The sequence below is a fragment of the Adiantum capillus-veneris genome, chromosome 6 (genome assembly GCF_014529385.1).
Source record: "Adiantum capillus-veneris isolate H3 chromosome 6, ASM1452938v2, whole genome shotgun sequence".
Lineage (NCBI taxonomy): Eukaryota > Viridiplantae > Streptophyta > Polypodiopsida > Polypodiales > Pteridaceae > Adiantum > Adiantum capillus-veneris.
In genome coordinates, this window is record NC_140936.1 from 13,411,895 (window position 1) to 13,439,787 (window position 27,893).

The 27,893-nt window shown below is 43.2% G+C and overlaps 1 protein-coding gene across 3 annotated transcripts in view; it reads left to right on the forward strand.

Annotated features, from left to right (window-relative positions):
- The first annotated feature begins 14,770 nt into the window (after positions 1-14,770).
- The window catches only part of LOC147455167 (protein NUCLEAR FUSION DEFECTIVE 4-like), a 129,759-nt gene continuing 116,636 nt past the window's right edge, over positions 14,771-27,893 (forward strand). Inside the window, exons 1-3 of one of the 3 annotated variants that reach the window (XM_086514005.1) lie at positions 14,772-14,996; positions 15,072-15,238; positions 15,342-15,424. In XM_086514005.1, the coding sequence (XP_086370131.1) occupies positions 15,133-15,238; positions 15,342-15,424 (189 nt within the window). In that variant the 5' untranslated portion in view covers positions 14,772-14,996; positions 15,072-15,132. Of the gene's footprint in view, positions 14,997-15,071; positions 15,425-27,893 lie in introns of all 3 variants that reach the window. The other 2 variants (XR_015188323.1, XM_086514004.1) reach the window with 2 other exon arrangements.

Genomic DNA, 27,893 nt, shown 5'->3' on the forward strand with positions numbered 1-27,893 from the left:
TTGGCAGTTGTGACCATGAAATCTTACATGCAGGACAACCACAGTCCGGAAAGTGGGTTGTCGATCCCCCGGGAACGACATACCTAACCCGGACCCCTCCAAATTAAAGGTGAGCAACCTGTTCGTTAAGTATAGTCGTGCATTTTCTATGAATTCACAACCATATTATATAAACGATCCAGGAGCACCAGTTAAGGGTACCTGGGCTGACGTGGAAGAGGGCTGCTACCAGGTACCCTCGGGGAGGCGAGCGCTGGGCTTCTCCGAGTACTGCGAGCGACAGCACCCCAGAAAATGGGGAGCGGGACCCCGCTGGTCGCTGCTACGATGAACCCGAACTCACAGAAACCGGGAAGGACGAGATGAACCAGTGCGTAGCGGGGCAGCGAAACTCACTAGCTATGGCTGAGACTGGACGCCTCACAGTTAACTCGGAAGGGCAACCATCTGAGGAGCTGAAGGGCGGGGGCATAGACCAAGATGGACCGAGCTCAACAAGGGAAGTACGGTACATTGAGGTCATGAATGCCGATCAACTTCAAAACAACAGGCTAAGATCGTTGTCGATACCCGAGATTGACCCGGTCGCCGCCCCAAGCAGACCGGCTAGAGAGGAACGGGTAATGATGAGAGGCAGGCTTGGGAGGGGTGTTTCAGAAGGGACGGTTGGCAAGCTGTGCATTTGGGGCACTAATGAACACACCGAAGTGTCATTCAACAAGGCCTTGAGACGCGCACTAAGACCAACCTCCCTGTTTGCAAGTATTGAGCTTTTGGATCGATTCCTTAACAATCGGACGGGGAGCACCCGCTTTGATGTTTTCACTTCTAGTAAACAAGCAGCCCTAGATATCCTCCAGATCATCCAAGCGGAGAGTAGGATTAGGTGGTTTGCTAAGATCTCGCTTCCTTTCGTTAGGAGAGACAGGAACCGTTTGAGGCCGGTGATGGAAGTGTTGAAATCGCCGATCTTTGCCACGCTTAACATTAATGGACTCCGGTCGAAGCGGGGGGAGTTGGAGTACGTAATGTTACAAAAGACTTGGAATGTGGTGGGTCTCCAAGAGACTCGACTATTCCAGGGTGCATGGCCCCTTAGAATGGCGGGGTATTCGACATTCCAAGTGCCAGGGTCTGATAAGCCAGGGGCCAGGGGACTTGTGACCTTGGTCTCCCAGGAACTCAGAGCCTTTGAGTTGGGAATGTCGGACGTAAACTCCTAACTCTTTCCTTTAAATATGAAGGATGGTTGGATTTATGGAAATGTTTATGTCCCGCAGAGGCAATTAGTGGATGAGCGAGCAGACGTTTTAAGCGCGTTAGCTTCAAAGCTTCGTAGGTTGGGCAGAAAGGGCCTTCCTCTCCTGATCGGAGGGGATTGGAATCTTAGACGGCACCCGATGAAGAGATGGTTGGGGAGTGAAGACCTTGATTTTAAGATTGTCCAAACGAGAGGCTCTGGACTCTCGTATCACTCTTCCCGTGGTAAAGGGCGATCAGACATTGACTTCTTTTTGGCCAATGATCTGGCCCTTCAGTTCCTCGGCCATGCCAGTGTCCAGAGATCGGTGGATGTGTCGGACCATTGGCCTGTTAAGGTGAAGTTGGTTTGTGATGCGGTGTGTGCGGAGCCTCCCCCACCACCCCCCCCCCTCCATTGATGCGACTAGAATTGAGCTAGCGGCTCAACTCTTTTTGCACCACAACTTCTGGGATTCCCTACCAGAAGCAACGGAGGAAGGGGAAATCACGCAGGCGGCGGTGAACCGCCAGTCGAAGAGCTTTGAGGAGGCAGCTGAAAGAGTCTCTCGAGATGTTGGTGCGTTCTCCGTAAGGCCTCCCAAGAGGCCTAATAGAGGCTTTAGGCTAGACCCGAGAGCCCGGAGATCCATCAACCGAAGACGGGAAGCTTGGAAGTCTCTGCGGGATGCAGAGAGTGATTCCTCTAGTGAAGATAGGGCGTGGAGGAAGTTTGTTGAGTGCCGAAAAGAGGCGCGAGCTGAAACGAAGAGAAGCGAGAGAGAGGCTCTAAAACGATTCATGCTCAAGAGCGTCGAATTGGCAAGACGCAAGGAGTGGTATGCTTGGTGGAATCATATGAAAGCCGTTCTAGGGGGGAGCAGAAAAGGAGGGCCCGCTCAACCCCTAAGAGACCAGAACGGCGAGCTGCAGGCGGACGAAGAGAAGATCCGAGACATTTGGAAGGATCATGCTTCTCGCGTCTTCGCCGATCCCTCCAGATTCCACATGTGGTGGTACAAAGATAGGCCAAGGAAATGTATCTATACTGGTGGAGAAATGTTCGAAGGATGTGGTGCTCCCTTTTCCTACAATGGATACTACATCTCTCCAAAGCTCATTATGGAGTGCCGTTCGATCGCCCAAGCTTCTTTTGCAGTCTTCCATGATAAATGACAACCCAATTGACACAAATGAAAGCTACAGTGGTGATGAACAAGGGTATCAACCTCATCCTCTACTTATAGATGCAATACCTATAGCAAGCCCAGAGTTTGAAACATTGATACGAGAATCTTGGAGAAATCAAAGGGTACTTTTAAAGGATGACAAAATGATGCAAATTGTACATGAAGGGACCATCTTATATGTATTTCCAAATGATTATGTTAGCTTCCATGTACTTGGTGATGATTCTGTGGGTGTGGGTATTGAAAGGGAGAATGAAATTAGTCAGAACATGCCTCATGTGGCTAGCATCACTTTGGTAAAGTGGCCCATCAAGCAGACAACCATGTTGGATGGAATCCTATTACAACGCTTTGTTCCTATTAATGGGATGCATGCTAGATGTGCAGAAACTAATGTATCCAATGATGATAATGCTAGAAAATATGGTAATGGGAATACCATTGCTACATCATTAAGGAAGCGACGCTACACTTTCAACAGATCTCGGAAAACAAGAGCAGCACCAGCTTCTGCTTTTTATCTTGCAGCTGAGTCAATTCAAAGGGTTTCATGTATTGATTGTTGTGGACAAAAATGCTGTCAGTTTGCAGATCGGGATATGCTGACAAGGTTACGACAAGAATTTTGGGGAGAGTCTCAGAAATCACGCACTAATTATGTTTATATGTCCTATCTATATGCTATCAAAAAGATGAAAAGATGCGATATCAATTCAAGATAAACGGCTCGATTGTTTATTGTAGAGCATGGTATGAGCTACATGGAATACCAAAGACATCATTTTACCGCTACAAGGAAAATTTTGAAAATGGTGTGCGCCATTATGTGCATGGTAACACATGCACATTGAGACAAGGACTTCAACATACTAATTTAGCAAGAGCATTACTAAATGAGTTTGTGGATAACAACTCTGAGAAGATGCCACGCAGAAGTAGAACACTACCAGATGGCTCAAGAGACACTCACTTAGTGATTCCATTAATGTACAAATAGGTTGACATTTGAAGCAAAATCAACACGACACTTGACCAAATGGGTTATGAGAAGAAGTTATCTCAGTCTTCTTTTGGTAGGATGTGGAACAAAGAGTATCCACATGTCACTTAAACAAAGACAAGTGAGTTCTCTAAGTGCAATGTTTGCAGTTCAATCAAGGCAAGGCTAGGAGCTAAAACTTCTCTTGATGATGAGAGATCTCTTCTCTTGAGAGAGAGAGAGAGAGAGAGAGAGAGAGAGAGAGAGAGAGAGAGAGAGAGAGAGAAGTTCACATGGCACAACAAAAGAGTTGCAAGAGACTATATTATGCATGGTGCACATATTCAGAAACTCAACCACAAAAGTATGTATGCATAATTCATGATAAGATGGATCAAAAGAAGACTGCAGTTCCTAGATTATGCGTTGTTCCTAAGGGTGTGGACTCCGGATACAATTTGCAAGTGGCATTGATAGGTATGATCACTCATGGACATGGAGAAGGTCATTACGGTCACTTTGTCTTGAATGGTTTGTGGCCAGCTGATCCAAATCTTACAATTGGCTCAATTGCTAATTGTTTACATAACCTAGAGAGGATAGATAAGCATCCTCTTGGTGATCTAGCAACCAACGGACTACCAAGGAGCTCTATCTTACTACTAAATGCTTTGAACTCAAGGGATGCTTTGGACTACCACAACTTGAGTGACGAAAAAGAGCCCATTGTGCAAACATCAAAAACTATAGACGAGGAATTGGGGTCATCATGTTGCAAGTTACCGGAGAACTTGTTACTACAATTAGATAAGTGTGTAGGGGAGAACAAAAATCGATTCTTATTTTCCTATTTGTCCATGCTTGTTGCAAAGGGAATTTTCAAAACCATTCAACTAGGATTTTTGATGGTTGGGCATACACATGAGGACATAGATGCAATGTTTAGTAAGTTTTCAGAGAACTTGAGGGTTACACAAACTTATACTTTGCCTCATTTGATGGATACACTAAGGAATAGCTCATCTTCATCTCCAGCTCCATTTATGCTCACAAAGGTCCCTGATTTCAAGCAATATTTTGATGGCTATCTTTGTGATGGACAAGACATACTTGTTGGCCATTCCAAATCTCTTCAATACAGGTTTTTTATGCAAGATGAGACACCCATGATGCAATATAAGGCACATGTAGGTGTATCAAATTGGAGTGGAAGTATTCGCCTTTGGAAAACTGACATAGAAGGAAATCCAATGTTACCACATGGAGATCCACCTTTGGTACCAATGTTACCACATGTTACCACATGGAGATCCACCTTTGGTACCAATGGCAGAGTATGTCAAGGCCCATGAAGAATTGATTTCAGGGTTGAAGAATTATATTAAGTTTTGGCAAAATTTAGGAAATGGTTCAAGTGTGCCACGATATTATAGGCCCGTGATAGATTACTGGACTAAGGTAATTGACAAGCTTGGTAGAGCAATCATATCAGAGGGCGTCTTGTACGAACAATTTTGGCCAAAAATGCAAGAATCTTGTCACGAACAATGCACCACAAGGAGCCGAAAGATTCCTAGGTCTTGAAGAGCTAAATGATCATTTTTGTGGTCCTCAACGAGATAGACCAAGGGAAGAGTTTGACCCTCTATCTGATGTGCACCAAGGTTACTTTGTTATGATACTTCCAAGTGACATGGATATCTATCTAGTTTGGCTTGCAATGGCTTTATCAAACATTGACAACGAGCCTACATCACCAAACTACAGAAAAGTTTTGATTCAATATTGGGCACCTTGTGCAAGAAAGAGTGGGATGATAGATACTCGAGCTTACACTAATTGTTGGAAGGGTTTTTGGGCTGTCAACTATAAGGACCCGCAAGTGTGGGAATCTGTAGATGCGATTGTTTGGTCTTGGAGACCCAACAAAGAAGGTCCATTTTCAAGGATTAAGATTCCAGAAAGACATGCTCTAAAAGCTAAAACTGGTCTTGCTCGTGCACATCATCAACCACACTTGGATCAAAATTTGGACATGGCATCCAATTTGGAGTAGATTATATGGAGCTTCTATTGTTACTATAATGGTTTTAAACAAGACCTTTGATTGTAGTGATCTTTCTTTCTTTTATTTCATTACTAGTATTTATTCAAATTCATGCTTTGTGCATCCTCAAATTTTGGTGTTTATCAACACCACAATTCTTTAAGATTTCACTCTACCCCATCAACAAGTATATCAACATTTTTCCCACTTTAAATAGAAAATTCCCAAATTACATGAATTTAGTCAATTTGGAGATTCCCATAATGAGGGATTTTTACCATAATACCTAATATGGTCTTTTGTAGCTGTTGGGTTAGTAGTGGTTGCATTACAATCCCGTTTTGGCATCTTCATCACTATGTTGCATTGTCGTTTTCGTAGGTTTTTCACGATGAAGTAAGCATACAACAAGGAGGGAACATGGTGACGAGCCTACCTCTCATGTCTAGCACCGGTCGGTGTCTTGTGTGCGTCGTACAAAGCCATCAAAGTTCACACGCTCTAGGTCTCTCTAGCTCTCTCTCTCTCTCACTCTAAATGTAGTAGAAATGAAATAGTAAGTGGGGCCCAAAATATCTTATATTGGTGGTCCTCGGACCCCTTTCCATGAGATTTGACATGTGCTCCTATCTCGTCGTGAAATGCACTTTAGGCTCAATTTTTCCAATTTGGACTTCTTTTGATCCATTTTTGGATAATTTGGCTTTTGTCTAAAAACTGGCCGGATTGGGCTTTCGCAACCTTTTTTCATAATTGCACCCAGGCTTCACCATAGGATGTTCATTACTTATTGATCACTCGTGTATTTTTTTTTGTCGTTCCGACTCCATCTCACTTGCTTTTTCTATTTTCTTTATTAATTTTTTAAAATGAAAATAACTAAAGTAACTCAAAAAATACCAATAAATTAAAAAAAACAAGAGACCATTATGTACAATCATTTCTAATATTTTTGGCCGGATTGCTTTATTTTTCTCCCCTTTATGTATAAAAACTGTTACTTTTACATATATACACACACTTAGAGGCTCATTACTGGCGTTTGTCCTCATGTCTTTGTAGAATCACATTAGATAAGGGCATATATACTTGAGTTCACCAAATTTTTGCAATCAAACGCAATCAAAACCCAAAAACATAGAAAACTGTGCTCTTTTAGTACTTTTCTTAGTTTGTCGGGTTTGCATTGAGAATGCCTCCCCCCCTCCTAGTCGGAGTCACAACTCTCTCTCTCTCTCTCTCTCTCTCTCTCTCTCTCTCTCTCTCTGCTTTCGCATCGTTGACTTTGATATGGTATCAGAGATTTGGTTGAGAAACAACACGCATGGAAGAAGAGGAGCTTTGATCCTCATTTTAGGCGGCTCTTGGATCCCTTACTATCGACATTTTGGGCAGCTCTTGGATCTCAAGCATTTTGAAATGTGGAGATCAGTATTGTTCTTCAGTAGCATTTCCGAACAGCGCTCCCTTGTGGTGGCTTCTATCATTAGGGTTTTAAAATGTTGGACTTAGAGGCCCCTCATCAACAACGCCTTTCCTCTCCAGCCTTATGTTTTGAAACGCGGGTGCTTGTGCTACTGAGCGACGGTGACGATGACGATGACTTCCCCCTTGATCACGTTTTGAGATGAATAGCGGCAACTGTGTCCAATTTCAAAGGCATTTTGAAATGTCAGCTAGATCAAGACACCGATTGCTACAGAGGATCTTATTTACCAGTGGGTGGCTCTTTGAAATGTTATGGCCCTTAGTGGCTTGGGAGGTAGGGACAGTGGTGCCCAATTTTTTTTTGAAAGCATAATAAAAACCCTCTTTTGGAGTGGCTTGGGGGGTTTTTGGAGGCCTTTTGGATGCGACGAGGAAGACAATTTTTTTCTAGATCTTGTACCTGCAAAATGGCACCCCCTTGCTCAAGCACCAACCACATATTGAATGAGGATATATGCTCATTGAAACTTAATCATGCAACACATTGCAAAGGTGATGTCAACCATTGCAAAGTTTTTCATGAAGGTAATTTCTCTAGCCATACAAACTTTGAAGATTGCCAATTCAATGTGATCCAAGCTCATGAGAATGTTTGATTGAGATTCTATGATGCGAGCGGTCACCCTCCTTGGACATTTATTTTCCATCAAGTTTGAAACTGAAAGTTCCATGCAGTTTTTTTCTAATGAAGGCAAATGTTACTCATGATCAACTATTAACTATGAAAAGTGCATTGACTAATATTCAATTAGCTATGTACTCATGAAATTTCATGAGGAGTGTGAAACAATGTCTAGGACACTACGCTTGCAAATCATGAAGGCAAGCCTGGAATTCGACGATCTTAGCTCTTTTCTCATTGAGGAGGAAGCTATTTCAATTAAGGCAAAACTCAAATTTCTAACAAAGGTGGTGAAGCAGTTGCTGCTTTGGATTCAAGAAAGAAGTCCACTAGCCGTTGTTACAATTGTGGAAAGTGTGATCATTTATCTTGGGATTGTAGATCCAAAGACACAGGCAAGCATGATGAGGAAAGCGGTGACAGTGACTTAGGGAAGGACACAAGGGGATCTGCCAATGTGGTAGAGACTACATTGTCAAGGGATCCGGCCTTCTAGTAAGGTGGTAGTAAGGTTGTCGTTGCCACAACTAGCTTTAGCCAGAGGCAGGCTTGTGAGTGGCAAAGAGGGGCAAATATAGCTCCCTACAAATGATTTGGACCCATTCAAGTTATCGATGTTCGAACCCCCGGGTCAAAGTTCAAGGCATATGCATCTAGCAAGGAACCAACACGTCTCATACAAAATGAAGTGCACGTGCGAGAGCGTGTGTGTGTGTGTGCAGCAATGGAGAAGAGAGGAGACACATTCACCCTCTTTTTGTTTGAATCTATGAATTTGTGAGAGTGTATTGTGAGCTATGCACTTCAGGCCTTCAAGCTCAGTGTTAGTTCCCGATCGTCTCCGGCCGCCCAACACTTAGGTGCGGCACATTGGGCTTTACCACCCCAACAACCTCCCACTTAAAGGACAATGTGCCTTTAAGTTGGGGTGACAATGTATATATACATACAATACAGGTAGACAATGACCATGATCATCTACCCAATGCCCATGAGTGCCCGATAATGTGCAAACCGCTCTGAAGGTAATCCCTTTGTCAGAAGATCAGCAAGATTTTTAGTGGTGTGAATCTTGGCAAGCTGCAATCGCTTGTCCTCAAGCACCTCACGAATGAAGTGATACTTCACATCCACATGCTTTGTCTTTGCATGAAACACTGGATTCTTTGCCAATTGTATAGCACTTTGGCTATCACGATGTAACACATGCATCTCAACATTGATTCCCAAGTCTCTCACTAGCCGACCAAGCCATATAGCTTCCTTGCAAACTTCTGAAGCTGCAACATATTCAGCCTCTGTAGTAGACAAGGTAACACAATCTTGCAAACGAGATCGCCATGAAACTGCACCTCCAATGAATTCAAAAACATAGCCCGAAGTGGACCGTCTCTTGTCCAAGTCTCCTACATAATCTGCATCTGTGTAACCCATTACACATGCTTCCTTTCTTCCAAAGCAAATGCACATATCTTTTGTACCATTCAAATATCGCATAACCCCTTTTACTACCTCCCAATGTTTCTTTCCTAGATTTGACATATATCTGCTAACAACTCCCATTGCAAAAGCAATATCAGGACGTGTAGCAATCATAGTATACATCAAACTCCCGACTGCAGATGAATAAGGCACTTGTGCCATTTCAGCCTCTTCCTCTTCAGACTTAGGCCAATCATTTTTAGAGAGTTTCACATATGGAGGCAATGGAGTACTCAATGCCTTCCCCTTCTCCATATTAAAACGCTTGAGCACTTTAGCAATGTACGTAGATTGAGACAAATAAACCAATTTCTTGCATCGGTCTCGCTTAATGTGCATGCCAAGGATATGGCTTGCTTCACCCACGTCTTTCATTTTAAAGTTTGCATGTAACTCTGACTTCAAGGCTGAAATCTCATCTCTGCATTTCTCGGCAATTAACATATCATCCACATAAAGGACCAAAATCAGCAAACTACCATCTTTAGCTCGCTTAGTGTAGAGGCAATGGTCCATAGCGCTATGTTTGTAGCCTTGAGAGAGCATGAACGAGTAGAATTTACGATACCACTCCCTTGATGACTGTTTTAGACCGTAAAGAGTCTTTTCTAACTAACACACCAAGTCTTCATTGCCCTTCTCAACAAAACCTTCTGGCTGCTGCATATAAACTTCTTCTTGAATATCATCATGCAAGAATGTCGTCTTGACATCCATCTGGGCAAGTTCCATGTCGTCTTTAGCAACCAGCACAAGTACACACCGTAGAGTAGTCATCTTGACAATCGAAGAAAAGATCTCATCAAAGTCAATACCCTGCTATGTTGCTTAAATCCTTTAGCAACAAGTCGTGCCTTGTACTTGGGTTTATTATCATAAGGTGTAATTTTTTGCTTATACACCCATTTGCATGGCAACGCTTTTTTATCGTTAGGCAATCAAACCAACTTCCAAGTTTGATTCTTATGCAATGAGTCCATTTCTGATTGCATAGCTTTCTCCCACTTTGCCTTGTCATCCATTGGCATGGCTTCCTTATAGGAAGGCTCTCTGCAATCTGTCAACATAATGTAGTCCAACGAGGGAGTAAATCTATCAGAAGGCCTTGAAACTCTTATAGACCTTCTAATAACTGCTTGAGCCGGTTGTCCCTCAGCAACATCTTGTACTGCGGGAGGATTCTGTACTTGTTGACTGACATTAGGCACTTTAGCCCTATTGTGGACAATTCCATCTTCTTGGAAGATAACTCTCATGACCTCCACTGCATGCACATGCTTCTTATGCATCTTTTCTTCATTGAAGTATACGTCATTACTGCGAACTATCTTTTTAGCTTCAGGATCCCATAACCAAAATCCCATCTCGCCAGGATTGCCATAACCAAGAAATATGCATTTCTTTGACTTAGGAGCCAACTTGCTTCGAAACTCCTTTGGAACATGACAATACGCTTCACAGCCAAAGACTCTAAGATGGTTGTAAGAAGGTGGCTTCCCACACCAAAGCTCTTCAGGTACCTTGTCATCTAAAGCTTTGTTAGGAGATCTATTAATAAGATGGAAAGCAGTTGCTAACGCTTCTGCCCAAAATCCATTAGGCAACTCTGCATTAGACAACATGCTACGTAACTTCTCTTGTATGGTACGATTCATCCTCTCAGCAACACCATTTTGTGGAGGGTTATAAGGAGCAGTCAACTCTCTTTTGATGCCTTTGGAATCACAAAATTTTTGAAAGGCTTTAGTGACATACACACCACCATTGTCTGACCTTAAGCACTTGACTTTCTTGCCAGACTGATTCTCCCCTAATGCCACAAAATTCTCCCTTTTGAAACATATGTCCTAACCGGTAATGCCACAAAGAAACACTTGGCTGCTCGGTTACACAAACTACATGGTTTTTAACATTGGATACATGTAGCATGTTCAAAGTCCCAAACTTTGAACCATGTGCTACCACTAAAGATCTTCCACGAACTATTACCAAATGTGCAATAATATCCTGCGTCATCCAATTGTCCTATACTAATCAAGCTTTTGGTAAGCTTCGGCACATGTCTCACATTCTTGAGCATGAATGAAGAACCATTCTGAAATTTCAGCTGCACATCGCCGACACCAACTATGTCGCAAGCAAAATCATTCCCAAGACGAACACGACCTTTACGGGCTGCATCATATGTACTGAACCACTCTCTGTGAGGAGTCATATGAAACGATGCACCCGAGTCAATAACCCAATCCTATAAAGTATAGTCATCAGTGGAAACAAAAAATGCTTAATCCATGGCATATGTGAGATAAATGTCTCCATCAGAATCTTCAACAAAAACATTGTTGATCTCTTCAATCTTTATACTGCTTTCCTTAGTCTTGCCTTTACCTTTCTCTTGTTTCCACTTTTGACAGTCTTTCTTCATATGACCCTTTTTGTGACAATGATAGCACTCAATGTCTTTTCGGCCACGTGATTTGCTACGAGATTTTCCTCTCTGATTCTGCTTGACCTTTTCTTGTGATCGACCACGAACAACGAGAGCATTGCTAGTACCACGAGAAGTATCAAGATTCTTCTTGCTAACCTCTTCAGTAAACAAACTGCCCTCAACATCAGCACATGTTAAACCATCAGGAGGTGTTGAGTTACTTATGGCTGTGCGAAAAGTATCCCAACTTTCTGGCAACGTAACTAGCAAGAACATTGCTTTGGCCGAATTGTCAAAATTGACTCCCTGCGTAGAAAGCTGGCTGAAAATTGTGTTGAACTCATTGAGATGATTGCACATGGGTGTGCCCTCATCCATCTTCAAATCAACTAACTTTTTCAGCCAATAAACATGTGATGCTACACTTTGCTTCTCACACGGGTCACATAACTTCTTCCACAGCTCATAGCTAGTCTTTTCCATGTTCACATTGAAGTACACATTCTTTGACAAAGTCAACATGATGGTGGACCTGGCAAGCTCATCCAACTCCTGCCAATCATACTCATCCATATCCTCAGGCTTTATCCCTTTCATCTTTATCGATCGGACTTGCTTCTTCTATACTAAGACATTGTAAATTTGTTCCTTCCAAAATGGGAAGTTAGCGCCATCTAACTTCTCAATGTTGAACAAAGAGTTCTTCGATGATGAAGCCATCACTCGACAAGGAACAAAAGTAATAGATCCGCTGCACTAAAGAAGATGATAGAAAACCTGAAAAAATTTCGACAGAGTTTCCCCTACAAAACTGACTTCTGAACCCAAAATAAATGTGTACAATGACTGAAACACTGATCAAAGTGGCTAAATTGGCAAGATAGAATCTCAAGAACTATCACTGTCAATGTCTCCAACTCTAGAAGAGTGTATGTGACCAACTGATCACTGTCAAACGCATATGCATAAAGATGATAGCAATGCAGACAATCGTGGCAGATGCACACCAATACTGCACTAACCGCATAAACATACATCCTATGTCGATGCCGAAACTATGGGGATGTCGGAGGCTTGCTCCAAAACCTGTATCACCGAAAGGATCTCCACATTTGAGAATCCCCCAGCTCAATAAAACCTTACCACGACCCTCAACAATAGGCTTTGCATATTTCTATGTTGCTTCTCCGTCTGCCTCCCCGCTAAGCTCAAATGGTGCTCCCAATCCCTGAGCTCTGATACCAGTTGAAGTGCCATGCGAGAGCGTGTGTGTGTGCAACAATGGAGAAGAGAGGAGACATAGGTTTGGGTGGACTCCAAACACAATAGTGTTAGGGTTATGAGTCCTTATTCTATTATGTAGAATGAATGGTCAGTGTTAGTTCCCGGTAGTCTCCGACCGCCCAACACTCAAGCGCAACACATTGGGCTTTACCACCCCAACACAAAACACTATGGATGTGCGCACCAATCCATTGTTGTTGGCCAGATTATGGACATGATGAGTTCCAAAAGTTCATTGTCTAGGAATGTTTGGGACGTGATGTGTTCACAGTTCACGAATGGGAATTCTTGGATGTAGTGTGGTCTACAATTCATTTTTTTGAAAGGCAACTGGTGCTCAAGATGGTATTCTTCTCATGTGATAGGTTGGTGGTAGCAAATCCTAGCTGTATCCAAATGACAACTACTTTTGGGGTTTCCATGGTAGCTTCTTCATTGACTTGGTTTTCCTACATATGTCCACTATGAGTTGCAGAGAGGGTGTTAAAGTTATAACATCTCAAGTGAATGGCCCAATGTGATCCCGATATTTATTTTGGATTAAGATATTTATTTTTACTTATTTTTCAAATTCTTGGGTAGGGATATTTGCTAAGGTGAGTATATAAGCACACCTAGCCCACCCCATTGTATAATCATCAATTCATCACTCAATTGGTTGGGTCAATAGTATTTCTCTCTCTCTCTTGGCTTTGCGCTTTTGCATCGTCGACTTTGACACAGCTTGCTTCGTGCTCCATACTCAGAGGTCTCGAAAGATATCTTCTCTCTCTTTTTCTTTCTCGTAGACAACATGGCTCCATGGCCATTAATTTGCTTTGTTAAGCTCAAGGTAGAGGGACAATTTTAAAATTCAAAGGCCTATGTTGTAAATGACTATGATGCTTATACTTTATGCTTTACTATGTAAAGCTTGACGGGATGTGTGTGGTCCGTATTGAGATTGACAGGGAACGACCCTTGAAGTCTTGCAATCAACATGACTACCTACGACCTTCTACGATCCTTGAAGTCCCTATTGCACCTTCCAAACAAATCAACTCTCTAGGAGAGAGTTGTCTGTAACAAAGTTGACTAACAATTGCAACAATTAAATTCACCTAAAGCTATAGTAAGTTGTAATTGCATCTCGCCTTTCTTTTTTCTCTTCGAGGTACCAAGGATGAGGTCCAAGGAGGTAGCACACGATTCTTCTCTTGCTGTAAGCAAAGGGAAAATCAACCGAAGATCTAGAAGGAATGGACAACAATATGTTTCCATCTCTACATGATCTGCAAAGTTATAAATATCTCATCTTCACTGTTGTAAAATGTTTCGGCATGCAATGCAACGTGCATATTTGCCTACACCAAATCGAATGTCCTTACGCTAAGATAAACCCTGTATAATACCTTGTAGTAAATTTGATATTGTTTGTACGTACTTGCTTACATCAAATAAAATCTCCGTGCGATAAGATAAGCTTTGTATACTATGTTTGTATGACTTTCTTGTAAGTTGCTTCGATTACCATTTTTTTCTCCATGAAGCTGCTTGAGTATATGCCCAACGGAATTGGATATTATTATTATTATAGCCAATCTTTTACATGCTTTAAGAGAGAGAGAGAGAGAGAGAGAGAGAGAGGGAGAGAGAGAGAGAGAGAGAGGAAAGTTGCATGTGGACATAGAGTCCTCTATTCGTTATAGTGCCCATCTCAATACGCGAGAGAGAGAGAGAGAGAGAGAGAGAGAGAGAGAGAGAGAGAGAGAGAGAGAGAGAGAATGAGAATCTATGTAGATCCCCCCTCTTATTTAGCATAGAAAGGAGCCTCATGAGGCCCCTATATAATGTAATGTAATTAGTTTATCGTAGCCGACCATTTATAGGCAGGCCTTCTGATTTCATCACGTGTTCTAAATGACACTAAATTTTGTAGGTTTCAGGTGGACTACACTAAACCTACGAATAGTTTGAACTGGCTAGCCGAGGTCCTCCGGGCTCCTACCTAGACGCTTTAATTTCACGTGTGAAAGCCATGCGCCAGAGTAAAGTGGAAGCGAGCCCATGAATTGGTACTCAAAGCGATGCACGGATTGCACGGGTTCCTGCTTGTCGTTGTCCTGTCTCTTAGTATTACAAAAGCTCTCGTCTTCTGCATATTGTGAGATTTCCTCCTTTGCTTTAACGTAGCCTGCCGCCCATTTTTACCGCAAAGAGCAGCAGCACTTTCTTGAGCTCCTTCCTGACTGGTGGTACGTGGAGTTTTATGTGTCTCAATTTTTTCTGCGTTGAGTGGTGTTGTGCTATGATGATACTGGCTCTTGCAGTCATGGATGAGCTCTGGAGAAAGAGGCTCTTCGGAGGTGGTAGCTTGAAGGAAGTGTCGAAATGGACAGGGTTAGTAGCAGCCATCTGGGTCCAAGCTTTCGCAGGAAATTCAGCTGCATATGCAAACTATTCGTCCAAGCTAAAGTCAGTTCTAAGCCTGACTCAGGTGCAGCTCAATTACCTTGCACTTTGCAAAGATTTGGGAGAGAACGTGGGCATCTTGGCCGGTCTTGTTTGCAATAAAGTGCCTCCTTGGGTTATTCTCTTAGTTGCTGCTCTCGAAGGCTTTCTTGGTTTCGGCTCTCTTTGGCTTGTGGCTAGTGGCACTATCGACCCTCGTCCCCTTTGGCAGGTAACTTTTCCAGGCCATTGCATTTGTCCACTTGGGATTGTTCCTCCGAGTTGAACTTTGCAGGGGTCACTTCTACTTGTTTTTTTGGCTTGAAGTCTTGCAAGTTACTTTGGCCTATCTCAATTGTTGGAGCTATTTAGTAATCATTGCATCATTTTTAAAGCATTTGTTGAGTTATTGTAGTTCCATCGTTTGCTATCGTGTATGACGTATAGCAATATATTCTGATAGTATGCCTTTTCCATCTCTACTACTTCTTTATGGAGCATAAAAATTCCAAAGAAGGAGAGGACCTCCACGTGTCACACATTGGTTCTCTTAAAAAAAAAGTAAACTTTACAAAACATTTAATCTAATCAAAAGTGAGGGGTCCTTTACAAAACATCTAATCAAAAGTGAAGGGTAAAAAGTGGTTTTTTTGGGGGTGGGGGTGAGGGCAAGGCGCGCAGTCTGGACCACTAGTTTCTTTTATATGTATTGATTTGCAATGAGTGCAATACCTTCATTTGCCTTCCTTTTTGGATGTACAATCTATTGAGACTAGCGATTTTGATTATTTTGCTGGAGGCATCACATGTAGTTTTCATGTTGTTTGGAGCTGAAGTGGATTTCTGCAATGGTATCTCTCCAAGTTGGGAATCTACCACAACACAGATGAGAAAATTGAAAGAACTGAACAAAACTAAGAGAGAGACGACACGGCATGGCGAAGTTCCGCTCCGAGAGAGATTGGCCCCAAAGATTGGTGGTGTCCCTTTCGGTATTTCTTTATTATTAATGCTTCACAAAGTACAATGTCCGAGGGTCCTCGTCTCAGTAGTGCTCCCAAGCTTATCTGCTTGAGACTGAGGCCCTGCCACTTTATTTATAGGCCCTGGGCCTTTCAAAAGCAATGTACATAAAAAGCTTCAAGTCTAAAAGCATCTGGGTCCCAAAAGCTAGCACTTGGGCAGCCAACACGTTTTGCGGAAATCCGTACAAGTACCACACCAGCAGCTCAAATTGTGGAGGTCCGTACAACTACCACGTCATGAACCTTTTACGCATGTCTTTTTAGCCTTTGTCCCTTTTGGGCCCCATCGGACATGACTCCATATGTTGGTACAACTTATAAAAATAAGTGTCCTTTTATTTTTGGCCTCTCGGATTGGTTTTGCAAGTTGTCACAACTTCTTCTGCATCTTTCAGTGGGGCTTTGATCTCTTTCTATCCGGAGTTTGTCCTGTAGGTCATGCCACATCATCACTTTGTGACTATGTAATCGCCCTCGATTTCGCTTGCAAAACCAACATAAGCCAATAACCGACTCAATATATATTGACTCTCACTAGACAATACATATCGAGTACTTGCACGAAGACGACATTCACTAAACATTCACATCACTATCCCTATCAAGATCTTTAATGAGAATCATGATCAGTGTAATGTATTCAGTACTCACATCCAAAACTTATCGATCTCTAGCAGATGTCAGGATTGACTAAATTTTGTTACTATCATACCCGTCAGGTGAATAAGACTGAAATGTTGCAGTCATTTTTGTCTTTCAATCATGCACTCAAACATCACACACATGAGAGAGCACATCTATCAAAATCATTTAAGGAATTCCCATTTCAAAGTACTTCTTTTCTTAAACTCATACAATAGAATATTGTCAGCCCATCAGTACCCCTAAAAACTGAAGAGAAATCAATGATTTTAATCCATCAGGGTAATTTGTGACAAAGGAGTGGAGTAACTCCCCTCTTGTGCATTCGACACCGCACCAGATTCATCCCGTTGATCATCGGTAACTCTTGGAATAGTTGAAGCTAGACCAAAAGCCTCAAGGTGAAGCTCTAAAATCCAAGGAGTATCTGCTAGGTCCTCCTTCTCCATCATTTTGCATCCAATGCCGGATAGTTCTTGAACTTGATTAAATACCGGTGTAACAGCTTACCTTTCACTTTCCTTTCCTTGTGAGCCAGTATCCGTTTTGGAACCAGAATCTCCTCTTCTCTCTTCCACTTCAAATTGCTCCTCAGTTCCCTGTCCATTGGCACCTCACCTTCGAAAGGTTTCAACAGACTCACATGAAATGCATTGTGAATCTTCCAAGTATTTGGTAACCTCGGTTTGAAGGATACATCGTTTATCTCTTAGCACCCTCAATGATCTCAAATGGCGCCTTGTCCGTAGACATATGCACTGTGTTGTTGTAGGCAAACTCCACCAAGGGGAAAAAAATTCTCCCACTGAGCTTTTTGATCAGAGATGTAAGACTTCAACAAGTCCAGAACCACTGAATTTGTAATCTCCGATTGCCCATCAATCTACGAGTGGAAATCAATTTAGCCAAATGATCTGGCTTAATCGTCTTCTTGACCGGAATAAAGTGAGCTTGCTTGCTAAATCTGTCGATGACTGTCCAGATACCATCGTGTCCACTCTAAGTCTTGGGAAGATAAAAAGAAAATCCATTGCTATACTTTCCCAAGGTCGGCTAGGTAAAGGTTGCAAAAGACTGGTGTCACAAAGTGATGACGTGGCGGACAGCAGAAACCCTAATTTCTGGCTGAAACCCTAAAATTCCTGCAAACCCTAATTTCTGCCAATAATCCTAATTTACAGAAACCCTAACCCTAACTGCTGGCTGAAACCCTAATTGTGGTGGAAACCCTAATTTGGCAGCTGAAAATGCCACGTGGCAGCAGTGTACGGATCTCTGGAAATTTCGGCGTGATTTGCGGTGCGATTTACGGCAGGCAGCTTTTAGGGCGTTGCTTTTCTCCATGCTTTGTGTGTGAGAGGGAGAGAGAAAAAGATATTGCTTTGTTTTTTTTTATTAAAGCAACACAGAGAGAGAGAGAGAGTTTGTGAGAAGCTTTTATGCTTTTGGATTTTGAAGCTTTTGGGGCTCTGCTTTTGGGCATCCCTTGTAACCTTTAAATAAGTGGGGAGGGCTTCACTTCTCAGAGCATCTGGACGCGGAGTCTGAGAGTGAAACCCTAGCCACTCTCTTGTACTTTGATCTGATTAATATTAAAAAAAATACCGAAAGGGGCGCCAGTCTTTGGGGCCAATATCTCTAGGCACGGAACTCCGCCGGGCCAGTGCAAATCTATTGTGATCTGTGAATTGTTTTGAAGTGGTTATTTGGTGCTGTCGCGGTTGATTCTTGACTTGGAGTGTCCAAGTCCGTTACAGTGGTATCAGAGCACGGCCGATTTCTCTTCTACGGGAAATCCGATCCCTAATTGTTTTCCCGCGGCACTTATGGCTTCAAGGAAAGACCAGTCGACTCCCTTTGCATCCGGAGATGCGGGAAGGGATCACAACGAAGATTTCGGCAAGGAGTATGGCCCGCCTCTGCCTACTAAAGCGGAGCGTCGAGAGATGGAGCGTCGTCAATCGATCGGCGATGCAACAAAGATGATGCTCAATTTTGTGAAGGACCCAAAATTTGCAAAATATATGAGCGAGACTTCTTTTCAGGAAGTGCACGAGCAGTGGCAAAACACCACACCACCCCCGAAACCCGCCCTCAAGAAACCTTCTGCTCACAAGAAATATTCAGATAAGGAATTAGAAGAGGTGGTTGATGCACGGAATTGCTCAGCTTTTTGACGTGTAGAACAAAGCTAAAAAGCACGGCAAAAAGTAGAAGAAAGGCACTGACTTCCCGGGTTATTTGGGTCGTCAGTCGACATTTGATAAGGCAAAGAAACAGAAGAAGCGTGTTCGATTTGAAGGAGTGTCCAGTTCTTCTTCTTCTTCTGGCAGTTCTTCTAGCTCTTCGGATTCCAGCGAAGAAGACAGAAAAGGCAAAAAGCGAAGCAAGAAACAACTTCGGAAAGGGCAAGAAAAAGGCAAAAAAGTCTAAATCTCGCCCAGTGAGAGACAGTTCTACGGAGGACTCGTCTACAGACAATTCAGACTCTGATGAGAGCAACTTTTATTGCAAAAAAGAAGAATTTTTACAAAGCCAACCAATATGCTTTCTTGAAGACAAAAGCAAGAAAGTCCGAGAATTTAAGGAAGGGGTGGATAGTCAATTAAATTTGACACGTTTTCGGGATATAGAGATGCTTCGAAGGCTTTATCTTTGTCCAGCAGTTTGACATCGCTTTCGCGGGAGGATGCTACTCCGAGCACTCTTAAGATTCGGAGAGCTGCCTCTTACTTTGAAGGGAATGCTCGAAGTTGGTGGTCCATGCTTCTTTTAAACAAGACTGCGCCAATTAAATGGCTGAAATTCAAGAGGCTTTTTATTTCTTCTTGGTTGACTGGAGAGTATGAACGTGATATACGAACTGCTTGGAACTATCTTCGGATGGCCAAGAAAGATACAGTGGATGCTTATTTGCGAGAGATTCTGGAGCTCTTTTCTACCTACCTCTTCATTCAAGAAGATCTTGTTTAGAGAACAGATTTGAGCGGTTTACCTTGAGTCTACCTACAGCAATCCGAGATCACTGCTTGGAACAGAAGTCAGCTTCTATTCAGGAGTTGATGAGTCATGCGAAACGGGGTTTTTCCATTCACTTTGGCAGTCTGACCTACCGCACCAATGAGGTCATGACACAAAGAGCCAAACAGACTTCGACGAATGAAAGTAGAAAGAGAAAGAGCAACTCAGAAAAGAAAGATGCACGACCCAAGCTTACTCCTCAGGAGCGGGCTCGCTTCGTCAGGGAGGGGAAGTGCTTTGGATGCGGGGACATGGACATGTCTTTGCGAAGTGCCCTAGCAAGGCACCGAATGAACAGGATGAAGAAAGGCCAGAAAATTCTAAAGCAGCTGAGAGATGTGGCAGAAAAGGCAGATAGATAAAAAGCAGAACTGGTACCACATTGCGTGGGGCGTGAACCGAATCAAGTGAATGAAAGTACAAACTTTGCTGCTTCTGGAGCAAAGTGAAAGATCAGGAAGCTCTTTTGAAGGAGCTAAGGCCAACTTCTTTTGACTTGGAATTGGCGGCTTGATTTGGAATTACGCTCGACAGGCTGAGGCCACAGGCGGAGGTAGTTCGAGTGGCACCGGACGGGATGTTGCCATTACACCGAGCATTGGCAAACTTCGTTTGCAATGATAGGGGTGTTTTAGGGCACGCGGAGTGACGTTCTACTCGAAATCCCTTGGTACCACAAGAACAACGCCGTGGTTGACTACTGGGCCGAGAATGCGACTTTGACAAATGAAGGGCTTAGAGATTGTACTTGATGAATTTCAGTTTCTTTACTCACTTTTTTTTGGGAGAACTGAACGATGAATGAAGGTCGAATATGTTTTGATGTGAACAAAAGAACGCCAAGATTTTCTCCATACTCATACCGATTGCTTTTCAGAGGGCCTGTAAGGCGAGTTACCGCCCGCTCGTCTTGAAGATCATACCATTGATCTGATACCTGGAAGCACACCACCGAACCGGCCACCTTACCACGTGAGCCGAGCACAAAATGAAGAGATTATGAACCAAGTGAAAGACCTCTTGGAAAAGGGTCTTGTCCAGCCTAGTACTTCACCGTATTGCTCTCCAGTGTTGTTGGTTTTGAAGAAAGACGGATCTTGGAGAATGTGCATCGATTATCGAGCTCTCAACAAAATCACCATCAAGAACAGATTTCCGATTCCTAGGATCGATGATATACTCGACAGATTACAGGGATCCTCGTGCTTTAGCAGAATTGATCTGAAGAGTGAATATCATCAAATCAGAATCGCGTCGGCAGACGTCTACAAGACAGCTTTTCGGACTACTTTTGGGTTATTTGAGTTTTTGGTGATGCCTTTTGGCTTAATCAATGCTCCTGCGACATTTAACCGGATGATGGACATGATTTTTCGAGAGTACAGGCTATTTGTTGGCACTTTCTTTGACAATATCATTGTTTTCTCCAAGAATGAGGCAGAACACACAGATAATCTGCTTCAGGTCTTTCAGGCATTACGAGATCACAAGTTAGTGATTAATGCAAAGAAAAGTGAAATTTTCCTACCAGAGATACACTTTTTGGGACACATTGTGTCAGCAGCAGGAGTGCAAATGGATCCGGCCAAGATAGAGACTATCCATGATTGGCCCGACTTGAGGAATGTCCATGAAGTTAGAAGCTTCTTGGGACTGTGTTCGTACTACAGACGGTTCATAAGAAAGTTTGCAGAGGTTGCTTCTCCTTTGCATATCTTGACACAGAAAGGAGTACCTTTTTCGTGGGGACCCACAGAGGTGACTGCCTTTCAGACATTGAAAGAGAAATTGACTACAGGATCAATTTTGACTTTGCCGGACTTGCAGAAGTCATTCGAAGTATATTGTGATGCTTGTGGTCGTAGTCTGGGTGCGGTCTTGATGCAAGAAGGCCATGCCATAGCTTACGAGAGCCGTTTGTTCTCTAGGCCGGAGATGACAGCACAGATCTATGAGAAAGAGCTTTTGGCGGTTATCCATGCTCTTACTCAGTGGCGGCATTACCTACTTGAAGCGGATTTTACTGTCTTTACAGACCATCAGAGTTTGCGCTACTTCTTGTCATAGAAGCAGCTTTCGGAAAAGCAGATGCGGTGGGCGAACATCTTGTCACAGTTCCACTTCCAGATTGTCCACATGCAGGGACAGAAGAATGTGGTGGCAGATGCTTTGTCTCGGAAACCGTTGGTTTTGGCTATTTCCGCGATACATCATAGGAGCTTTGAGGATATGGTCGATCAGTATGCCACAGATACAGATTTTGCAGATATTTTCACACGGATACGGGATGGGGAGATAGTAGCTGGATACTCCCTTCGGGAAGGCTACTTGATGAAAAAGACTATGTTGTGCGTTACACAGCCGTTGAGGGAAAAGGTTATGACTGAATGCCACTGTCCACCTTTTACGGGTCACCGCGGCATTGATACCACCATGAAAGGGGTAGAGAGATACTTCTTTTGGCCGAGACTCAAGAAGGATGTGGAAGAGTTTGTGCGCAGTTGCTTGGTATGCCAGAAGGTCAAGTTTGATAGGCATAAGGCACAGGGATTGTTACAGCCTTTACCCATACCCACCCGCCCCTGGGAAAGTATAGCGATGGATTTCGTTTTTGATCTCCCGAGAACACAGAGTGGTCACGATGGTATCTGGATTGTTATTGACAGATTTAGCAAACAGGCTCATTTCATTCCAGTGAAGAAAACAGTCAAGCCGGATCATTTAGCAAGACTGTTTGTGGCCCAGATTTTTAGATCACATGGCATGCCTGAGACGATTGTCTCCGACAGAGACCCCAGATTTACGAGTTTGTTTTCGAAGGCAATTTGGGAGAACATTGGCACGCGGTTGCAGTTCTCGTCATCGTTCCACCCGCAGATTGACGGGCAATCCGAGATTGCCAATTCAGTGGTTCTAGATTTATTGAAGTCTTATATCTCAGATCAGAAGACTCAATGGGAAAGATATTTACCTTTGGTGGAATTTGCCTACAATAACACGATACACTCTTCGACGGGGAAGGCGCCCTTTGAGATTGTTGAAGGTGCTGCGAAGGTTCCACCCTTCCTGAGCACGAAAGATAAGATCTTTGAAGCGGATGAATATATGCGAGATCTGGATACGGCTTTTGCCAAGGTTCGCACGACTTGGAGAAGTCTCAAGAACGACAGAAAAAGGCAGCGGATCGCCATCGTCGCGACATGAAATTGAAGGAGGATGATTATGTGCTCTTACGTTTTGAGAAGGCACGCCTACGAAAGAAAAAGAGAAAGGAGAGGCTTTTTCCAAAGGTTAGTATGCGATACTACGGCCCTTTCCAGATTACTGAAAAGATAAATGATGTCTCCTTTCGATTGAAACTGCCAGATACTTGGAGGATTCACAATGCATTTCATGTGAGTCTCTTGAAACCTTTTAAAGGTGATGTGTCTGATGATGGGGAGCCTGATGAGCAACCCGAAGTGGAAGAAAATGAAGAGATCCTTGTTCCTGAACAAATTTGGCACATAGAGATACGAAGAATAAGGGTAAAGTTCGAAGGCGGTTCTTGGTTAAGTTCAAGAATTATCCTGCACTTGATGCGAAGTGGATGGAGGAGGAGGACCTAGCAGATACTCCTCAGATTGTGAAACTTTACCTCGATGCTTTTGGTTTAGCATAGTCTACTCCAAATGGAACCCAGAATTCAACTTGGTTGGAGATATGGTGCAGTGGGATGCACAAGAGGGGAGTCACTCCACTCCTTTGTCAACAGATGCCTTGATTTAGATTCTAGAGTCACTGATGTCTCTTTGAGCTTCAGGGATACTGAGAGCTGACAGTATTCTGCTGTATGACTTTATGAAATGGAATTCCCGATTATGATACTGATTCGTTCTTGACTTCTTGTGAGTGCAGGAACTGATAGACGAAATGACTGTAGCATTTTGGTATGATTGATCTCGAATAGACATGGTTGCAATAGGGGTTAGTCAATGGGACATCGATGAGGTCCCGATTGGACCTAGATGTGATTGCCAGCTACATTGCCGATAAATCATGGTCTAAGATCCGAATGAATGTTGAATGTCATGTGATATCCTGTGATGTCTGGTGATGTCCTGTGATGTCGTGTGATGGGACTGTCGATTTTGTACATGTGCTAGATGTGTGTTCCTAGTACGTAGGTACTAATAGTCATCAGTGTCTGCAAAGACGATTTATGGCTTTTGTCGGTTTTGCAGGCGTAATCACGGTCGATTACAATGCTTTCAAGAGGGGCGTATGTCACAAAGTGATGACGTGGCGGACATTAGAAACCCTAATTTCTGGTTGAAACCCAAAAATTCCTGCAAACCCTAATCTCTGCCAAAAACCCTAATTTACAGAAACCCTAATTTCTGGAAACCCTAACCCTAACTGCTGGCTGAAACCCTAACTGCGGTGGAAACCCTAATTTGGCAACTGAAATGCCACGTGGCAGCAGTGTACGGATCTCCGGAAATTTCGGCGTGATTTGCGGCGCGATTTACGGCAGGCAGCTTTTAGGGCGTTGCTTTTCTCCACGCTTTGTGTGTGAGAGATATTGCTTTATTTTTTTTAATTAAAGCCACAGAGAGAGAGAGAGAGAGAGAGAGAGAGAGAGAGAGAGAGAGAGAGAGAGAGAGAGTTTGTGAGAGAAAGCTTTTATGCTTTTGGATTTTGAAGCTTTTGGGGCTCTGCTTTTGGGCATCCCTTGTAACCTTTAAATAAGTGGGGAGGGCTTCACTTCTCAGAGCATTTGGACGCGGAGTCTGAGAGTGAAACCCTAGCCACTCTCTTGTACTTTGATCTGATTAATATTAAAAAAAATACCGAAAGGGGTGCCAATCTTTGGGGCCAATATCTCTAGGCACGGAACTCCGCCGGGCCAGTGCAAATCTATTGTGATCTGTGAATTGTTTTGAAGTGGTTATTTGGTGCTGTCGCGGTTGATTCTTGACTTGGAGTGTGCAAGTCCGTTACACTGGTGCCTTATGCCTGTTGAACTTGACCTTCTGGCATATTAAACAATTGCAAACAAACTTGTCCACATCCTTTTTGAGCCTCCGCCAGTAGAAAAACCGTTTTACACCTTTCAAGGTGGTCTTTATGCCACAATGGCCCGAAAAAGGTGGGCAATGGCACTCTGTCAAAACCTTATTTCTAAGTGTAAGGTGCAGGGGAAGTGAATGTTGAACTTTGCTCAAAATGAGTGCTCCGAACTGTGCTCAAGGTTCCTTTTACTTACGGAAGGGAGAGCCTTCCGTTCCTTTAGTGAGAGAGTGCAAGTGATCACAAACAAGGTGGATAAACACTGTGAATGAAGGTGTTGAGACTGAGAGAAGAATACGACACCGGACAAGTTGTCAAACCCTCCTCTAAGGGCCCCTCTCTCGATGGCGAGAGAGGTCTATGCTATTGATTGCACAAATCTGGTACAAGATGCTGATGCAAGTTTTTGAAGCTATGATGCACTGTTTATCCAGGTTGGAGACGATGGCGACGACGAGAGCGGCGACGACGATGTATGGCTGAAAATGCTATCTGTTGAAAATATTGGATGCTGCTGTCTAGGCTGCTGAAAACGCTGAAGTGCTGCTGATTATGCTGCTGAAAAAACACTGAATTCAGGCTGTCCAAAATACCCGGGGGCAGGCTGCAAAAACGCTGTTTTGCTGTCCATGAAAACGTTGATCTGCTGTCTTTAACAACGCTGGTTTGCTGCCTTTAAAAACGCTGATTTGCTGCCTCTAAAAACGCTGGTTTGCTGCCTTTAAAAACGCTGACTTGCTGCCTTTAAAAACTCTGGTTAAGGGGCTGCTTGGCGATGGAAATGGCTGCTGAAAACGCTCGCTTTGATCAGTTGGAAAAACGCCAGGTCTTTAGGGATTCTTGCTTGAGAAGCTGCCAGGGGTGCGTGCTGCATGTCACTGCGTCGGCACTTTCTTCTTCTTCTGCCAGAATGCACTAGCGCTAGGTTACAAGCTGAATCAAATTGCGCTACCCAGTTCCCAACAAAAGTCACTTAAAAATAATAAGTGAAAAATGGCTAAAATAGGTCTTCTGCACTGTAAAATGCTCGTGATGAAATCTGATGGTAATGCTGATGATCATGCTGTGTGCAACTAGAGGATATGCATCTACTCTAAGTGCCTGGTCATGCACGGTCTGCGAACAGACTTACAAAAATGCCAGAACACTTCCTAAGCTAGGCTAACTGAACCCTTGTCATGAAGTAGCTTGTCCACATGCACATAGGGTTAGATGTGCACGTGACATCCCCTCCTTTTTAAAATGAGGTACTGGTACCAAGCTGCATGGCTTCCTTGTAGTTTGCCAACAACTCTGGGTAATCTTTGAAAAACTCTTCGTCCACCCACACTGCTTCATGGGTTCCTCGATCTTTGAACTTCAAAAAGTACTCTTTTGCTTCTTTCTCCGGCTTCATGACTTTTGCTTCATCGATAATCTCCGGTTCTTCTTCTTCGGAAATGTCCTCCGGAGGTGTGCCCTGAAACACTTTCAATCAAGAAACATGGAAAACGTTGTGCATTGACCATGAGTTAGGCAATTGCAATTTCATTGAAACCTCATTTATCTTTTAAATGACAGGAAATGGACCATACATTCGCAAAGACAACTTTGGACACTTTTTTCCAACTTGCTTAAGACGTTGCTTCATAATTCTTAAATACACCCAATCCCTTCCTTGATCGAAACATCCTGACGATGCGTATTAGCTTGCCGTGACTAAGATTCCTGAGCCTTGCTTAGCCGAAGCTTCACTCTCTCAGAAATCTCATCCAATGACTGAATTTCAGCATTGGCATTAGGCATTTGACTGACCGAGCGAGTCAAAAGTGACTAGAACGGACGGCCAAAAGCTGCCTCATACGGAGTTCGACCAATGGCGGTGGGAAAAGAGTCATTCAAAATAGCCTGAACCAATGGGAGATAGAGCTCCCAATGAGACTGCTGATCATGCACATATGACTTTAAAACATCAAAAGCCAACTGATTATAAATCTCTGTTTGACCATCTGACTGTGGATGAAAATCCGATGAAAAATTCAACTTAGTGTCAAAATTTTCAAAGAGTGCGCGCCAAAAATTGGACATGAACTTAACATCTCTATCTGAAACAATCGATTTTGGCAAACCACAGAGGGGGTACCAATGCTTTGTGAACAACCGTGCCACATCTTGTGCGGTGACTGTGGCCTTACAAGGAATGAACATGCAAAACTTGCTGAAACGATCAACAATTGTTAAACATTGAGTGTTGCTTGAATGCAAATTACGTGGAAGGTTAGTCACAAAATCCATGGAAATATCTTGAAAAAGTCCATCGAGAATAGGTTGTGGAAGCAAGAGGCCTTGCTGAGCTTTTACTTTTTGACAAATAGTGCACTGTGTGACATAACGAAACACATCTTTTTGCATTTTAGGCCAATAAAAGAATCTTTCTATTTTTTCCAAAGTGGGGTTCATTTCCTTATGCCCACTCGTGAGAGAATCATGTGCATCATGCAATATGGTTGGCCTGAGAGAGGGCAACACACATAGATATTGACGAAAATACAACAATCCATCACGAATGAGATAGTTGCTTGGCCCTTCGGAAGCAAGAGCCTGCAACCATTGCTTACCAAACTCGGAATCCGCATACTGGTTCTTCATGCTGTCGAAAGACACACCCTGAAGAGAAACTATGGATCTTGACTCAAGAGCCAAAATCTGTCCTTTGCGACTCAACGCATTTGCAATAGGGTTAGTTTTTCCAGGCACATACTCGATCAAACCTCCATATTGCTCAAAAAATTGTGATCACTGTGCTTGGCGATCACTCCGATGTGCACTAGGTAGGCATAGATTGGAGTCACTTGAGGGCTTGGTGATCTGTGCGAACTGTAAACTCTTTACCATAAAGGAAATGCTTCCAATGCTTAAGAGAGTGAATGACAGACAAAAGGTCTTCATCATAAATTGAATAGTTCTTTTCTGCACTATTGA